The sequence below is a fragment of the Vulpes lagopus genome, chromosome 5 (genome assembly GCF_018345385.1).
Source record: "Vulpes lagopus strain Blue_001 chromosome 5, ASM1834538v1, whole genome shotgun sequence".
In the NCBI taxonomy this organism is placed as follows: Eukaryota; Metazoa; Chordata; class Mammalia; order Carnivora; family Canidae; genus Vulpes; species Vulpes lagopus.
In genome coordinates, this window is record NC_054828.1 from 89,107,609 (window position 1) to 89,125,497 (window position 17,889).

The following is a 17,889-nucleotide window of genomic DNA, read 5'->3' on the forward strand; positions in this document are numbered from 1 at the left end:
GTATGAAGGAAGGAGCAAATGAGTGTTTCATAAGGGTAGAAGAACCTGTGTCAAGTGCCTGAAGCTGGAGAAACATGGCTTGTTAAAAGTATCATTTTCTCAAAAAAAAAAAAAAAAGGGTATCTTTTCTCTACATGAGTTTCACCCATATCAGACACAGAGCCAGTCCTAACAAAGATAGCCACTGTTTTCATAGATCTTCCCATTATCTTAGAGAATTTGAATTCACTCTTCCAGATTCCAGCTTAGAAGCTGCTGAACTTAGAGAAAATCCTCCGGTTGCCCTGGAGACAAATTACTATCACTCATATCTTTAGCCTATTCAGTTTTCTTGGGTTTCAGCCTTCATTTCATGATTTGCCCTGACTTCAGCAGGGGTGAATAATTCAGTTTTGAGAAATCTATTCTTTATGACTGACAACACCTTTCCCTAAGACCCTAATATTTCCTTGTATTGCCTCAGATCTTTCAAATTCAATACAAATTCCGGAGGCTTAAAACCACTTCCACTCTCAGGGCTTTACATTTATCCTCAATCCATCACTTTGAATGAAGAAAGCTGCATCTAATGGACTTGTTTGTACCCATCCCTTGGATTTACTGTCCTAGGATTAGAAGGCTGTCCTCTTAAAGAGTTTTCTCTGTGCTCTGTAGGCATTTGATTATCATACCTTCTCAGTCCAGAAGGATTTCCCAGAATGTACTGCAATCAAGCTCTTGTATTACCTAAAGCTGGAACAATTGTTGAAAAAAGTACCACCTGAAAAAAGCCTTGAAACACATGTCATGTGTTTCACAAAGCAAAACAACCATTCTCAACATATGGTTGCATACATGTGCTCCTAAATTCACACATGTGAGCACTTATACTTACTCAATAAATCCCAGTGACATTATTAAAGCTCAGAGTGCAACTACAGACAGGAATGACTTAGAGCAATTCCTAGTTGCAATAAAAAATTAATTAAACTAGTATTCCATGCAGTAAATATCTTTGTATAGAATGACATTTAAACTCTACATGAGTCTTAGGAAAGGTAACTATAACCAATCACCTTCCAAAAATTCTATTAGCAGAAAGCAAATAAGATGCTCTAAAATTAATGAATCCATCAACTAAGGTGAAACCTTTCAAAAACCTATCATGTCAGAGAGCAATTAATGAGATCTTTTTCAGAATTTAACTCATTGCTGATGAACGCCTGAAGAATTTTAATTAAAATAAAGTAGGGTCTAGTGTCAAGAAGAGTGAACTCAGGAGTAGGAATTGTTGTCATCCTGAGTTAGTCACTAATGTGCTGTGTCACATAGATTAAGTCATGCTCCCTCCCTGTTCCTGAATTTCTTCATTGTAATGTGGAGTTAATTAATACCTGCCCCACCTAACATATAGGGTAGTTTTGAGGATAAAAGGAAAAAATGGATGATATTGGCAATTTAGATAATTGTCTACATAAATGGAAGTTGGAATTCTCAGCAATTGGATGATTTACAGAATGAGCAGGAAAAATATCAGTCCTTTTCTAGAAATAAGGACTGGCAGCTTTGTATTTAGAGTGAGTGAAGACAATCTTGATAATTCCACTGAACACATTATTTTTCTTAGTGTCCATTAGGTTAATGTAGCTTAGCAAGTAATCACACATGGCTGGTGGTCACAGAATTTCCCTGGTGTATTCAATCTCCTCCATGTCTGATTTTCTGGTCTTCTAAATGTCAGGTCCATCCCAATGGTAAATTGAACATCTTAGAAAAAATATTTCCTATCTCACGGTACAGAAGTTAATGGCTTTGCAGCAAAGGCCAATGCTCTATTTCTTTTCTATAGAAAACAATGGCTTTTCCTTCTGGAAAAAGGGGGTAACAGCGATTAAAACCACAGCTTCGGTGTTTGGGTTTTAATCCCTATTCTGTTACTTTCATGAAACCATAACCAAATTATTCAGCTTCTCTAAGTTTTGTTTTCTTATGTAAAAAATAAGGGAAAGCATAGCTGTTTCACAATGATGATCTGGATATTATATATGATAATTTATGTAGAGCTCTTAGCACCATGCCAGGCACAAAATTAATGCTGAATAAATGGTAGTTATAATTAGATGAGTTCCTGCACAAATTAGTCTGGCAGTTCTTTGATAACACTGAATTTATGAGTAAAGTGCTTTCCTAAATTAGTAACATCTGAATGCTTTTTAAAAATAAATGTTTTTTCATTGCATTTAAGGGTATATAGAGAATGCAGAAGGCAAGGCAAGCATTGCTCGCTTGATGTCCTCAAGGGAACGCTGTTAACAGTTTAAAAATAGGTCAGAATGTTTGCAACTAATAAATAAGCTATGGAAATGATCAGAAGAGTCACTTCTCTGAAACCTCCATCTGTAGACCGTAGTTACATGTTTAACCCATTCTACTGAAAATTACTGATCATCTATTATGGCACTACCAGACACTGAAGATAATATTGTTAGCTGCCACTGATTATGTGTACTAGACACCATGCTTAAGGATATCCATGTATTATTTTAATTCCCACCCACACCCCATGAGATGGGCCTGTCTTATCTGGGAGCCCAAACCCTTAATCACTATGTCTCCTCTGATTTTCCCTTCTACTAGCCCACTATCTGGCCTGAAAATACATGGGAATGAGTATCTGGAGGCCCAGGGAAACATTATGAGTAAGAAAGAGAGCATCTCAACCTTAAAGCATCCATACTCACTCAGATAATGTCCACCCCTTGAGGGAATCTTATTCCCCTCATTATTCACATACCCAGGTTTCCTACCCCAGCTGAGTCATTTAATTCCAAGTACTGCCTAAGGGCACTTCCCACCATGTCCTGAGAGCATTACCCACGTGCATTTGTCTTAGGAGTGTTTCTTTCTCTGACATTCTAACTTGTCTTAGATCAATCACAGTTTTGAGACACGCCATTCCTTTTCTGCTTATGACTTAGTTTGGGGTGTCTGGTTAGTCTACCTTCCTTGCCTAGAACTCCAGCTCTAATCCTCCAGTTGGTGTCTCCATATTTCTTCTGCCCTAACTCTTGGTACTCCCTTTGATTACAATGGAATCTTATTCATGTTTTCATTCTCCCCTAAGCAACTGAGATTGACCTATGAAACATAAAAAAGAGGGAGGAACTGTGAAAAAAAAAAGGAAAGCATTAGATGTCATGCACTGTGCTTTGAGTAGCAGTTTCCATGAAATTCATTTCCTCCTTAGTGTTCTCGTTTCAGACCCTGAAATATGAGGCACAAGGAACAAAAGTTTTCTTTACTCCAAGTTCTTAACTCAGCTAACCCATAAGATCAGATATATTAAGGAATTTCAGATGATCTGTTTTCCTTCTGTTTTTAATCTTTCTTGTTTCTTTTATTTTAGCAAACTGGCCTCAAAAATATACCTCAGAACACTCTCCTCCATCAAACATATTTCTTCATTGATCTGTGGTCCCTATTCTGCTCTTTGCTGTAGCCCAGATCCCAGTGTCTAATGTACAGAACTGTTCTCATTACTGGACTCAAATTATGCCCAGAACAAGGAGGAATTAGAATAAGCACCATCAAGTTTTACTAATTTTTGAAAGATTTTGTGGAACAACGTGTCCTTCTAAGTGATCAGATTCTCCCATAGTAATTTTTCCAATGTATGCCAGCAGCAGTGTTAAGTACTTTAAGCAAAGTGTTCTTTCTTCTAAAAGATTTTGAGCTCACAGAACTTAACATATTATTATAATTTGAATAAAATTATTTAATTTAAAATACTATGTGATCATCCTTTAAATATATTCTATTAATGCAAATATGCAAGGACAGTTCAGTGGGCGTATGTTTTCATTTTGGAAATAAGTTGTTTCTAAGAACCAAAATGAAACAATAGAATGAAAATTTTCTGTAATGGCTCCATTTCTAGACTGTTTTCATGCCTGTATATTTTTCACAAACCTTTCACACAAATGATCCCTCTGATGGAATAAGATAGGAATATGGCCTTCCCATATGGCCTTCACAAGGATTATCTGAGATTTTAAGATGGCAGCAATAACTCTATTTTCCAGAGGATCTCTTGATCCACTCTCATAATATTCCAGCCAACAGTAGGAGAATTGCAGAATGTCCCTAAGGGACCTCTCTGTCTAACATCTTCATTGGAAAATTGAGAAACACAGATCTAAGAAGAAGAAGATAAAGATATTTACTCAAAATACCATGGTTTCTTGTTTTGTTTTTAAAGATTGTATTTATTTATTCATGAGAGACACAAAGAGAGGCAGAGACAAAGACAGAGGGAGAAGCAGGATCCTCACAGGGAACCCAATTCAGGACTCGATCCCAGGACCCCGGGATCATGCCTTAATCTGAAGGCATACGCTCAACCACTGAGCCACCCAGGCATCCCTCAAAATATGTGAATGGAAGAAATAAAATAGAGTCTTCTAAACCTGTAAGGCATTATGAAATTAAATGCAGTTCTTATAAGTATCACAATCGTTATGAATTAATATATTGACTTATTCATTAAACATTACTGAATGTTTGATGTTCTAGGTTCTGAGGAATACAAATTCATCCTTGACCAATTGATTATGGTAGAAATAGCATAATGCCATTGCTCAACCTAGTCTGAGAGGCTTAGCAGCTTCTGCTTTGCCCTCTGGGAGTGCTAACCAACAATAGAAGAAGTCCTACTATCTTGACACCTCCATGCTGTAAGAAGTCCAAGCCACATAGAAAGATCTCGTGTTGACACTCTAGTTAATAGCCCCAACTCAGATCTCAGCTGTCAACATCTGACTACACCTATGTGTGTGATCACATTTGAAATCTAGTCCATATGATCCTTCATATGACCTTAGCTCCAGTCATTATGTACATGTGAAAGTCCAAGGGAGAGCTGCATAAGTAAATCCAGTCACAGAATCAGGAAAAAAGAAGTTGTACTTTAAGCCACTAACTTTGGGATGGTGATATGAAGCAGGAGATAATCACCAGAGCAGATGAAGAAGAAATAACGTAAATATTTTAAACAAGAAAATGATGATAAATTCAGTTTATAGCTGAACATGTTGACTAGGTAGGGCCCTCGGGATCAGAATCTTTTGACAGTAGGAGACAAAACACTCTATCACCTGGTCTCATCACACATTCAAGTTTAGTTGGAGTTTGAGGGCTGCTGGATGGAATTGAGTGAAATTCCTCCTTTTCATGTACAAATTGCAGGTGTTACACAGGTTGAGAAGATTCTCCTAGGGGAAAAAGACCCCTTACACATGACTTTCAGCCTATGATTGATAAAGTATCAGATTTCAATTCTGGTAATAGGCTATTAAGGTAGCACTGCTGATCCCTGCTTCCAAGCATTCAGAGTCTTGTGTAATTCCATACCTTTTTAGAAAGAGGTGACCCTTAGATCCAATATAATATTGCATAAATGACCATGTGCAGTGTCTGAAGCTGTTTTAATGAAATTGAAGCTTTTGGTTTGCTCTTCCTTGGGTCACTCATGCTGGAGGAAGCCAATTACCATGTTGTAAGGATACTCTAAAAGCCCTATGGAAAGACCCATGTGGTGAGGAACTGAACCCTCCTGCCAGTGGCCAACACAAATGTAGCATGATAGTGAGCCATATTGGAAGTGGATATTTCAACCTTGGTGAAGCCTTCAGATGAAGGTAGCCTGGCCAATATCTTAATGAACATTTATCTGAAGTTCAGCAGTTGTTTTAGGTTCATTTCTGTGAGCTAACTCCAATAATTTATTTTTAAAAAGATTTTACTTATTTATTCATGAGAGACACACAGAGAGAGGCAGAGACATAGGCAGAGGGAGAAGCAGGCTCCATGCAAGGAGCCTGATGTGGGACTCGATCCCGGGAATCCAGGATCATGCCCTCAGCCAAAGGCAGACGCTCAACCGCTGAGCCACTGAGGCATCCCTAACTCCAATAATTTAAAGACCATTTGGAAAAAAAAAAAAAAGACCATTTGGAATTATTTCTATTCTTCCTACATTACATAATTCAATGGAAATTAATTTTTCTTCAATTTCTTGTATCCTATAGAAATGGTATATAGAAGAAATTTTCATAGACAGAAGACAATGTGTATAACACTTATGTGATTAAAAGAATATTTTAAAAGCTCAAGTACATTTAAAATACATATACATATGTATAACTACTAATTTAAAAATATACAACTACTAATATATTTGAATCATCCTTTGTCCATATTCCAATAATTTTCTTCTCCCTTCATTCAGATGGAACAATTTGGAATTCTGAAACTTATCATTCCTCTCCTTTAAGATATTTTTATTATACATATATACATATATCTAAATGATATATTGTTCACTTATTTTGTTTTTGATCTTTTAAACAATGAAATTGCCCACATTATATAATCTTCTTTATTTTGATCTTTTCTCTAAACATTATATCTTTGAGATTAACCATACTGATACTTTTAACTGTGATTCCTTCATTTCCACTGCTGTAAGGTATTATTATCCTTATTCAAACTACAAAATATTTATCCACTTCTCTGTTAATGGACATTTGACTTGTTTTTAGTTCTTTGCCATCTTAAATAAGGATGCTATGAACATTCCTGTATGTGCCACTTTGCATACATATGCAAGCTGTATATTCCTAGGAGTGGGATAACTGATTGTATCAGAGAATAAGATAATGACAGTTTTTCCAAGAGATTGTATCAATTTACACTAATACCAGCAAAAATACAGAGAACTCATTGCTTCAAATTCTCACCAGAATTTGGGAAAATCAAACTTTCTTTTTCATCAATTTGGAAGGTGATTATATATATTTTCTCCACTTTAATTTTTATTCAAATTCAAATTTCACTTATAGGGTATTATTAACTCCAAGGAAAAAATTTAATGATTCATCAGTTGCATATAATATTCTGTGCTCTTACATCAGGTGCCCTCCTTAATGCTCATCACGCAATTACACCATTTCCCCTCAAGCAACCCCCAGTTTGTTCCCTATAGTTAAGAGTCTCTTACGGCTTGCTTCCCTCCCCATTTTTTATCTAATTTATTTCCCTCCCTTCCCCTATGTTCATCTGTTATTTTTTCTTAAATTCCACACATAAGTGAAATCATATGATGTTTGTCTTTCTCTGACTGGTTTATTTTGCTTAGCATAATACCCTCTAGTTTCATCTACATCAGAGCAAATGGCAAGATTTCATTCTTTTTTGATGGCTGAGTAATATTCCATGGGTGTATGTGTATGTGTGTGTATGTGTGTGTGTGTGTGTGTACATATATACACATACCACATCATCTTTATCCACTCATCTGTTGATGGACATGGACATCTGGGATCTTTCCATATTTTGGTTACTGTTGATAATGCTGCTATAAACATTGGGTCAGGGCACTTGGGTGGCTCAGTCCGTTAAGTATCTGCCTTCGGCTCAGGTCATGATCCCAGGGTCCTGGGATTGAATCCTGCATCAGACTTCCTGCTATAAAGGGAGCCTGCTTCTCCCTCTCTCTCTGCTTACTGTTCCTCTTGCTTGTATTCTCTCTCTGTGTATGTCAAATAAATAAGTAAAATATTTAAAAAAAAAAAAAAAGAGGGACGCCTGGATGGCTCAGCAGTTGAGTGTCTGCCTTCAGCTCAGGTCCTGATGCCAGGATTCGGGATCAATCTCACATCGGGCTCCTTGTGGGGAGTCTACTTCTCCCTCTGCCTATGTCTCTGTGTGTCTCTCATGAATGAATAAATAAAATCTTAAGAAAAGAATTGGAATGCACATGCCCCTTCAAATTACTATTTTTCTACCTTTTGGATACTTATGTTATTAATTGATTAATAGATTTGGGTGCCCAAGTTGGAGGCACAAATATTTGCAATTGTTTGATCTTCTTGTTGGATAGACCCCTTTATTATGATATAGTATCCTTCTTCATCTCTTATATAGTTTTTTGTTTACTCCAGCTTCCTTTTGACATCCAATAGCATGTTGGATGATTCTCCAACCCCTCACTTTCAATCTGCAGATATTTTTTGATCTAAAAATCAGTCTCCTGTAGGCAGAATATAAATAGGTATATAAGTAGGTGGGGTTTTTTTTTATCCATTCTGCTATCCTTTGTTTTGATTAGAGACCATTTAGTTCATTTACATTCAGAGTTATTATTAATAGATTTAGCATTATTGTGTTACCGGTAAATTTTGGGTTTCTGGAGATGTTCTCTGTTCTGTTCTAGTTTTTGTTGCTTTTCTTCTTTCTTTCTCACTCAAAGAGTTCTTGCATGGCTGGCTTAGTAGCCAGGAACTCCTTTAGTTTTTGTTTGTTTGGGATACTCTTTATCTCTCCTTCTGTGCTGAATTATAGCCTTGCTGGATAGAGTATTCTTGGCTGCATATTTTGGCCATTCTGCATGTTGAATAATATATTCAACCCTCTCCTCTTGCCTACAAGTCTGTGAACAGATCTGTTGCAAACCAGATTTGCCTTCCCTTTTAGGTAAAGGACTTTTTTTTTCCCTTGCTGCTTTCAGGATTCTTTCCTTGTCTGTGTATTTTGTGAATTTGACCTTAATGCCTTGGCAATGGCCAGTTTTTTAAATTGATGCAAGTTCTCTGTGTCTCTTGGATTTCAATGTCTGTTTCTTTCCCCAGATTAAGGACGTTTTCAGCTATAATTTGCTCAAAAAAGCCTTGCTCCCTTTTCCTTCTCTTCTGGGACAATAGGAATGGTATTATGCTTTTCTGGGCTGATACAAATGTTATTATATTTCTATGATATGAATGTTACTATGTTTTACAGAGTCATTGATTTCTCTAAGTCTACTTTTGTGATCAAATATTTTTCTTGCCCTCTTTGCGGCTTCAATGTTTTCCATAATTTTATCTTCTGTATCACTCATTAATTTCTCTGATTTGTCTGTCCTGATTGTCACTGCATTCAGTCAGTTTCACATCTTAGTTACAGTATTTTTTGTTTCAGCCTTACTAGTTTTGGGGTCTTTTATCTTTGTGGTAAGGGACTCCCTGGTGTCTTCTCTGCTTTTTTCAACTAATATCCTTATGATTATTGTTTAAATTCCGGTTCATGCATATCACTGATGTCTGCCTTGATTAGATCCCTGGCCATGATCTCCTCTAGTTCTTTTTCTAGGGAGTGAGTTCCTCTGTCTTGGCATTTTGTCTAGGTTTTGTCTTCTCTGTGTTAGAAAGCCTGTTGTGTTTCCTTCTTCTGAGAGTAACAGCTACATTAACGGCTATATTATATATCAGTCCAGGGCCTGATGCTTCAGGAAATGTTTCTGCTATGTGTTGGGTGCATTCTGCTGTTGTGTTTTGGTTGCTCTTTCCCTCAGGTCAGTACTCTGCCAAGTTCTCCTTGCTGCAGTGTTTGGATCTTGTCCACTGTGTGGCAAATTTTAATTATGCAGTTTTGGTGTGTGTTTTTGTCAGCTTGTTAGAAGAGGCTAGATTCTATTTCCCATAGAGCTGAAGCTTTGCAGCACTCTATGGTCAGTAGACTTGGTGCATGGAAGGGATTTGTGCTGGTCTTCTGGGGTAGAGGCCTGCTGCTGCTCTCTCAGGCACACTTGCTCTAACTCAGAAGCACCTGCAGAGTACAGGGGAGTGGAGCTTGTTGTAAGTGACCCAAATCTCTACCATGGGTCTTGTGCTGCTCACTGAAGTCTGTCAGTACTGACAGGTCAGGTAAAAACGGCGTTAGCCAGCTCTCTCCTCCCGATAGAGAGGGGAGTTCACACCCACTGCTGTTAAGGAAGCCCTCACAGAAGAGAGAATAATCTCCCCTTATTTTTTCCAGGCTTCCTTCTGATCCCTGACTTCACTCTGTCTGTGGCTGAGCCATCTGCCCACCCAGTAGCACACTGGCTGGGTTTCAAATTTCAAATTTTAGGAATGTGGCAGGGCATGGCCCTCACTGGTCCTCTGGAGGAGAGTCTCCACACTCTGTGTCTGGGGCCGGATTGTCCAAGGAGGGCAGCTGGACAAACACACAGGGGCTTGGATGTCTCTGCTCATATGCTAACGAATGGGCAGCTTAGTGATGCCCATCAACTCTCTTGTCCCTGGATAGGCGATGCCATCTCTCAAATGCACTCCATGAAGGGGAATGGTCTCTTCCAGTGCAACCCAGGGGATCCTCAAACTATGCTGTCCACTCCTAGGCCTTTGCCCTCCTTCTCAACAGGAGCACCTCTACACCCAGCAGGCTCACTCAGCAATGGTGCAGACTTCTAAAACTTCAGACTTTGCTTATAAAAACTTGCAATTATCAGCTGCTCTCATTTTCCCTGTGTTTTTGGAGAAGTGTTTTTCTTGTGCAATGCCTTGCGCCCTGCTCTCTCTCTCCTCTCTCCCTGCTCAGGGCTCCCTCACCTCTACAACACCAGTGACTCTTTTCTCCCCAGAAACCTGGCTCCAAACCTCCTACCTTCCATAATGTGACCTCTTTCCTCCCTCTAGTTGTGCAGTGTGTTCTGTCAGTCGTCAGATTGATTTCCTGGGTGTTCAGAATGATTTCATATTTATCTAGCTGTATTCCAGGAACAAGGCAACATAGGGTCCCCTACTACTCCACCATCTTAACCCTGTTCCTCTGGCTTGCCTTTTGACTTACACTATCACTACATGCTTCCTTCACACTTTGCCACAGTATTCAGCAGCAATTCTGCATCATTGTTCCTGCTATTCATTTTAATTGTTTTTCTTCAAATAATACTTTGCATTCACCAGTACTTTAAATTTCTGTGCCCACCGATTTTTACTTATTATCTTTTTTAATTTACTCATGCAAAACAAAGTTTAAAGAAATTCATATATGTGGTTACAGGGATAAGTTCTTAAGAGATGGTTCAAAAATGCACTTTTGGGGACAGCTGGGTGGCTCAGGGGTTTGGCGCTGGGCTTCGGCCCACGGTATGATCCTGGAGACCCGGGATCGAGTCCCATGTCAGGCTCCCTGCATGGAGCCTGCTTCTCTCTCTCTGCCTCTCTCATGAATAAATAAATAAAATCTTTTTGAAAATGCACATTTGATATTTTCCTTACCTATCCAAATCCACTATATATTTTTTTGATTATGTACATAGATTTCTGGCTTAGACCTGCTTTCTTTGCCTTAAGTTTTTAAGAATACAATATCTAGCAAAAGGTGGGGAAAGAACAAATTTCATCTATTCCTGGGAAAAGGGCTGAACTGCTAACGGGAAAGAGGCAAAATCTGTGGCAATTCCCAGCCTTTGCTGGGAAGAGACTCCTCCTTATGGTAGCAACTTCCTTGAACCAATGCCAAGCCCTTCCCTTGACCCCTGACCCCTCCACATTCCTGTTATTGATTTTAGTGCCTGCCCTTCAGTTTTTCTTATAAAAGCCCAGCCTGACTGACAGACCATTGCAGATCTCTGCAAGATAGGTGAGTGGAAGCTGAGAGAAGATGGGACCCATGGCAGGAGTTATACTGTACATATTTGGGGGAAGGTACAAGGATCCCTGCCACAGACAGAGACACAGAACAGGCTGGCTTGGCAGGTCTCATGGGGTAGGAGGGTGTACTGATCTGATTCTTTCCAGAGCTATACAAGGGGATAGATGTCACTGAGATCAATTTGTTCCTAGGGGACTAAACAAAGACAAGGAAGAGGAGTTGCCTTCCCTAATTGCCCTCTTCTAATTACTCTTTCCTTAGTGATCTCTGATTGCTTCCTAGGATCACAGACATGATGCTGCCTCCCATGACCCTCCCCAGCATGTCCTGGATGCTGCTCTCCTGCCTGATGGTCCTGTCTCAGGTCCGAGGTGAGCTTGCCCTGTCTCTAGCACTGGGTCCTTGTGAATGCTCAGGGCCAAGAGGAAGAGAAAAGGCTCCTGTGGTAATGGTGACATATCTCCCCACACAATGAAGCTGCCTATAACTTGCCCATCATCACTCCTTCCTTCAGAGTACCCAGGGGTGACAGGCGTCACAGGGACCCACTAGCACCACAAGGAGGTCATTTACATTTTGTCACTGCAGTCTAATTTATGTTGGAAGGTGAAAGAGGAAAAGCATGAAGGGTCAATAATGAGATATAGGGAAGGAAAATGAGGATCCAGTACAAGAATGGTCAGCCTAGTGTGTGGAAGGGTTGGGCTTTGAAGGCGAAGGAGGAAAAGAGGAGAGAAGTTTCCTCACTTAGTGCAGTTGGTTCAAGACCCAGAAATCCTGAAAGTGTAGGTCAGCAATGGTGAGAGACAGTCAGGGCTTTGACATCACTTCCCCACGCACCGGCCTCATAGATATTCCCCTAGATCACCTCCCTACCCTGATGCCCACTCTCCTCCTCACTTTTTCCTTCTCTTTGACTCCCTTCCACCATAGGTGAAGACTCCCAGAAGGACGTGCCTGCCCCACGGATCACCTGTCCCAAAGGCTCCAAGGCCTATGCCTCCCACTGCTATGCCTTGTTTATGACCCCCAAATCCTGGATGGATGCTGATGTGAGTACTTGGATTTTCAGTTAGGGGTTTTAAGGGGAAAGTACATTAGAGACCTGAGGGGGTGGGTTCCATTCTCCAGAGTTTCTCCAGAAGGGGCGAGATTGAGCACCCTCATCTCTTGCATATATACCCCTTCTCTCCTACCTCTGCCCTGCCCTCTCCCGAGTTATGTCTCAGGCTCCCCCTGAGTCTCTCCTTTCCCCACCCAGATGGCCTGCCAGAAGAGGCCCTCGGGACACCTTGTGTCTGTGCTCAGTGGGAGTGAGGCATCCTTTGTGGCCTCCCTGGTCAAGAACAGTGTGAACACCTACTCATATGTCTGGATGGGGCTCCATGACCCCACAGAGGTATGCACTCATTTCTCTTCATAACCCCTCAAACTGCTATTGCCCCCCAGCCCCGCTCCCTGTCCCCAGTGCCTGCCCAGTAAATGCCCTAGAGAGCCCTGGAGCTCAGAGATCTAGGAGGACATTAGGGAGAAGGGAAAGGTCTTGCAGCCAGCTGAACAGCTGAGTTCTGTGGAAGTCCCTTGTCTCCAGCTGAAGTGAATCTGCCTCCTGTCATGCTTTTGCACAATTTCCCTGTGAGGCCTTGGAATTCAGTTCTCTGAGCTTCACAGAGTCGGCACTTACTGTGCTGAGGGAATCCTAAATGAACATAGGATCCATTTTTGCTCTGTAGATCAGACATTGTCTGAGGTTCAGAGGGTAATCACAAATGTACCACTGATTGCTGTTCAGTCGGTAACGTGTTACTCTGAATGGTTCTGTTGGTCTTTGTGATTACTGGTTTTGGAATCTGCCAATTAAAGCAAGGAATTAGGAAGAGTTTCCTTTCCAGAGGAGAGCTCTGGCTCCAGGGCAGCATCTGGATGAGCAGAGAAAATTTGGTGATGTTCGGGAGGGGTTCATGCAAGGAGAACTCTAATGGCCTTTCAACCTCACCACCCTCCATCCTCTACAGGGCTATGAGCCCAATGCAGATGGTTGGGAGTGGAGTAGTGCTGATATTCTGAATTACTTTGCCTGGGAGAGAGACCCCTCCACCATCGCAAATCCTGGCTATTGTGGGAGCCTGTCAAGAAGCACAGGTAAGTAACAGAGAAGCTACTTTCTGCCCAGCCTTTTTTATCCTCTATTTCCCCATTTCTCAGCATGACCCTCAGAGAATCCCCCTGAGCTAGAAAATGTAGTGTTGATTTGTCTCCACCATCCCCTCTCATCTCTCCTTTTTTGAATCTCGTTTCTCTGGAGTAGGACACTGGTGAGGGTGAGAAGGAGGCTTTGAATCCTAGGCCAGAAACTGGGATGCCTCTCTCTTAGGTTCATGAGCTGTACCAGCCACATTTACCTGAGCTCCTCTGTCTCTCTAGGATATCTGAAATGGAAAGATTATAACTGTGCTATGAAGCTACCCTATATCTGCAAGTTCAAGGACTAGGTCTGGGGAGACCTCAGGAACCTGAGTTTTACATGCAGCTCATCATGGACATGGGACTAAGCACGAAGACCCAGCCTGGAAGGGAATAATCTCACACCTGACCACTTCGTTATGACCTTTCTTCCTCCCTGCTCATTTCACTTCTCCATTTTTTTGTGTGCGTGTGTGTATTAAATGGCCTTAGATCTTAACGTGTAACAATAAATAAAATAAATGGTTTACTCCATTTGGTATGCTTTTGTCCTCTATCTCATCACAAGACTCTGAAGAAGAACCAGGTGTGGGAGGAATTCTGAGTCTTGCCGCTGTCGTATGTTATCTATTCTGCCAGCAAATTGCTTAAATGTATATCCCTACTAGTGTGTTTGTGATCAGTATGTAGTCCCTGTTCATTTACATTTGTGTTGTATACAGAAAAAGACATTGATTGCTCTTCCACACACTCTTTTTTGCACATTCCTCTTGTTTGTGGAGGAAACAGCCTTGGTGCCTGCTGTTTTTTGAACAGCATTTCTGAATCATTTGCTATGAATTATCAATTTTTTTCTTTAATTTATAATATTACATGGACTGTGACTTTTATAAGATATGGTAGAAAGTGAATTACCTGGGTTCTGATTACAGGGCTAGAACATTGGAAGTTGTCACTCTCCTCCTTAAAAGAGAATTTCCTTAAATAGGAATTACAAGTTCTATTCTTAAACCAACCACCAGAACAGTGTTTGAAATTGCCACATTTCCTTTGACCATTTGAGATTCATATCCTGGAGATGGACTTAATTGCTTTCAATACAAAATCAGGGTTTTTCTTTTCTTTTTAGCAGAATTTAAAAATAATAGCATTTGTCAAGGCAGTCAATATTGTCTACTACACATAGAGCTATGCTTAAATTCCTGAGATACTGATCATAGAGGATATTTTGCTAAATTAATGATCTTTATTCATAGTCAGTTTGTATCCTGAACCATTATGAATTTACTTCCTCTGGTGAACCCTTATAAACTCTTCTATCTAAAAGTCTAGAACAGAGGTAGGCAGACAGTTTTTATCTCTTCTCCCTCTATATCTATTCTGTCCTACTGAACCCTCCATAATTTAATGCCAGTCCTGACAGAGTTGATAAAAATGTTCCTATCTCCTAGCAATAATAATAATAAGCAGTAATAAATATTATTTTTCTCTCACTGAAAACCAATTCCCCTTAATTTTTTAATTTAAAATCAATTAATTAACATATAGTGGGTTATCAGTTTCAGAGGTAGGTATAGTGATTCATCAGTTGCATATAAAACCCAGTGCTCATTACATCAAGTGCCCTCCTTATGCCCATCATGCAATTACCCCATTCCCCTCCCACCTCACCTCCAGCAATCCTCAATTTACTTCCTATAGTTAGAGTCTCTTATGGTTTGTCTCCCTCTCTGATTTCATCTTATTTTATTTTTCCCTCCCTTCCCCTATATTCATCTATTTTGTTTCTTAAATTCCATATGAGTAAAATAATGGTATGTGTCTTTATCCCGTTGACTTATTGTGCTTGGCATAATATCCTCTCCATCCATTTCATTGCAACTGGCAAGATTTCATTCTTTTTGATGGTTGAGTAGTATTCCATTGTGTGTGTGTGAGATATATACATATATCTCACATCTCCTTTATCCATTCCTCCCTCTGTTGATGGACATCTGGACTCTTTCCATATTTTGGCTATTGTTGATAATACTTTTATAAACTTTGGGGTGCATGAATCCATTCAAATTACCATTTTTGTATATTTTGGATAAATATCTAGTACTGCTATTGCTGGGTTGTAGGGTAGTTCTATTTTTAACTTTCTGAGAAACCTCCATACTCTTTTCCAGAGTAGCTGCACCAATTTGCATTCCCACCAATAGTATAAGATGCTTCACCTTTCTCCATATCCTTGCCAACGTCTGTTATTTCCTGACTTCTTAATTTTAACCATTCTGACTGCTGTGAGGTGGTATCTCTTTGCAGTTTTGATCTGTATTTTGCCTATTGTCAAGTGATGTTGAGGATTTTTTCATGTGTCTTTTAGCCATCTGTATGTCTTCTTTGGAGAAATATCTGTTGATATCTTCTCCCCTTTTCTTGACAGGGTATTTTGGTTTTTGGGTGTTGAATTTCATAAGTTCTTTATCGATTTTGGATACTAGCCCTTTATGTGATATGTCATTTGTGAATATTTTTTCCCATTCAGTAAGTTGTATTTTAGTTTTATTGATTGTTTCCTTTGCTGTGCCAAAGCTTTTTATCCTGATGAAGTTCCAATAGTTAGGTTTTGGTTTGTTTTTTGTTTTGTTTTGTTTTGTTTTTTTGCTTTTGTTTCCCTTGCCTTCATAGACATGTCTTGTAAGAAGTTGATATGGCCAAGGTCAAAGAGGTAGCAACCTGTGCAAGCTTGTGTTCTCCCCTAGGATTTTGATGGATTCCTGTCTCACATTTGGGTCTTTCATGCATTTCGGACTTATTGTTGTATATGATATAAGGAAGTGCTCTCGTTTCAGTCTTCTCCGTGTGGCTATCTAATTTTCCCAACATCATTTATTGAAGAGACTTTTTTCCATTGGCTATTTTTTCCTGCTTTGTCAAAGAATAGTTGACCATAGAGTTTAGGGTCTATTTCTGGGTTTTCTATTCTGTTCCATTGATCTATGTGTCACTTTTTGTGCAAGTACCATGCTGCCTTGATGATTATAGCTTTGTAATAAAACTTGAAGTCTGGAGTTGTGATGTCACCAGCTTTGGTTTTCTTTTTCAACATTACTTTGGCTATTTAGGGTCTTTTGTGGTTCCATACAAATTTTAGGGTTGTTTGTTTCAGCTCTGTGAAAAATGCTAAAGGTATTTTGATAGGGATTACATTTAATGTGTAGGTTGCTTTGGGTAGCATAGACATTTTAACAATTTTTGTTTTTCCAATCCATAAGCATGGAATGTTTTTCCATCTCTTTATCCTCTTCAATTCCTTTCATAAGTGTTTTATAGTTTTCACTTATAGAAATGCAATGGACTTCTGTGCATTGATTTTTTTTTTTTTTATCCTGTGACTTTGATGAATTCCTGTATCAGTTTTAGCAATTTTTTGGTGGGATCTTTCAGGTTTTTTGTATAGAGTATCATCTCCTCTGTGAAGAGTAAAAGTTTAACTTCTTTGCTGATTTGGATGCATTTTATTTCTTTTTGTTGTCTGATTGCTGAATCTAGGACTTCCATACTATGTTGAACAACAGTGGTGAGACAGTGGATAGCCTTGTCATGTTGCTGACCTTAGGGAAATAGCTCACAGTTTTTCCCTATTGAGAATGATATTTGCTGTGGGTTTTCATATATAGTTTTTATGATATTAAGGTGTGTTCCTTCTATCCCTACACTGTGGTGAGTTTTTACCAAGAGAGGATACTGAATTTTGTCAAATGCTTTTTCTGCATTTATTGATAGGATCATATGGTTCTTGTCTTTTCTTTTATTAATGTAGTGTATCACATTGATTGTGGATGTTGAACCCCCCTTTGCAGCCAAGGAATAAATCCCACTTGGTCGTTGTGAATAATCTTTTTAATGTACTGTTGGAACCTGTTGGCTAGTATCTTGGTGAGAATTTTTGCATCCATGTTCATTAGGGATATTGGTCTGTAATTCTCGTTTTTGATGGGATCTTTATCTGGTTTGGGATCAAGGTAATTCTGGCTCATAGAATGAGTTTGGAAGTTTTCCTTCCATTTCTATTTTTTGGAACAGCTTCAGAAGAATAGATATTAAATCTTATTTAAATGTTTGATAGAATTCTGCTGGGAGGCCATCTGGCCCTGTAGTCCCACTCAATCTTAAAGGAAGAAGGTGGAGGTGTTCCAATGTGTGTATAAGTCCCTGATGCCTCACATTGATGTGAAAAACATTGTGCTATATCCCATATCTGAA

At 39.4% G+C, this 17,889-nt stretch overlaps 1 protein-coding gene across 1 annotated transcript; it reads left to right on the forward strand.

Moving 5' to 3' along the window:
• Positions 1 to 11,418: 11,418 nt before the first annotated feature.
• Positions 11,419 to 14,172, forward strand: LOC121491544 (regenerating islet-derived protein 3-gamma-like). Its single transcript, XM_041756576.1, has 6 exons — positions 11,419 to 11,442; positions 11,737 to 11,825; positions 12,388 to 12,506; positions 12,716 to 12,853; positions 13,470 to 13,596; positions 13,879 to 14,172. The coding sequence occupies exons 2-6, from the start codon at positions 11,747 to 11,749 to the stop codon at positions 13,944 to 13,946; spliced, it is 531 nt and encodes a 176-aa protein (XP_041612510.1). The 5' UTR covers positions 11,419 to 11,442; positions 11,737 to 11,746; the 3' UTR covers positions 13,947 to 14,172.
• Positions 14,173 to 17,889: the final 3,717 nt, after the last annotated feature.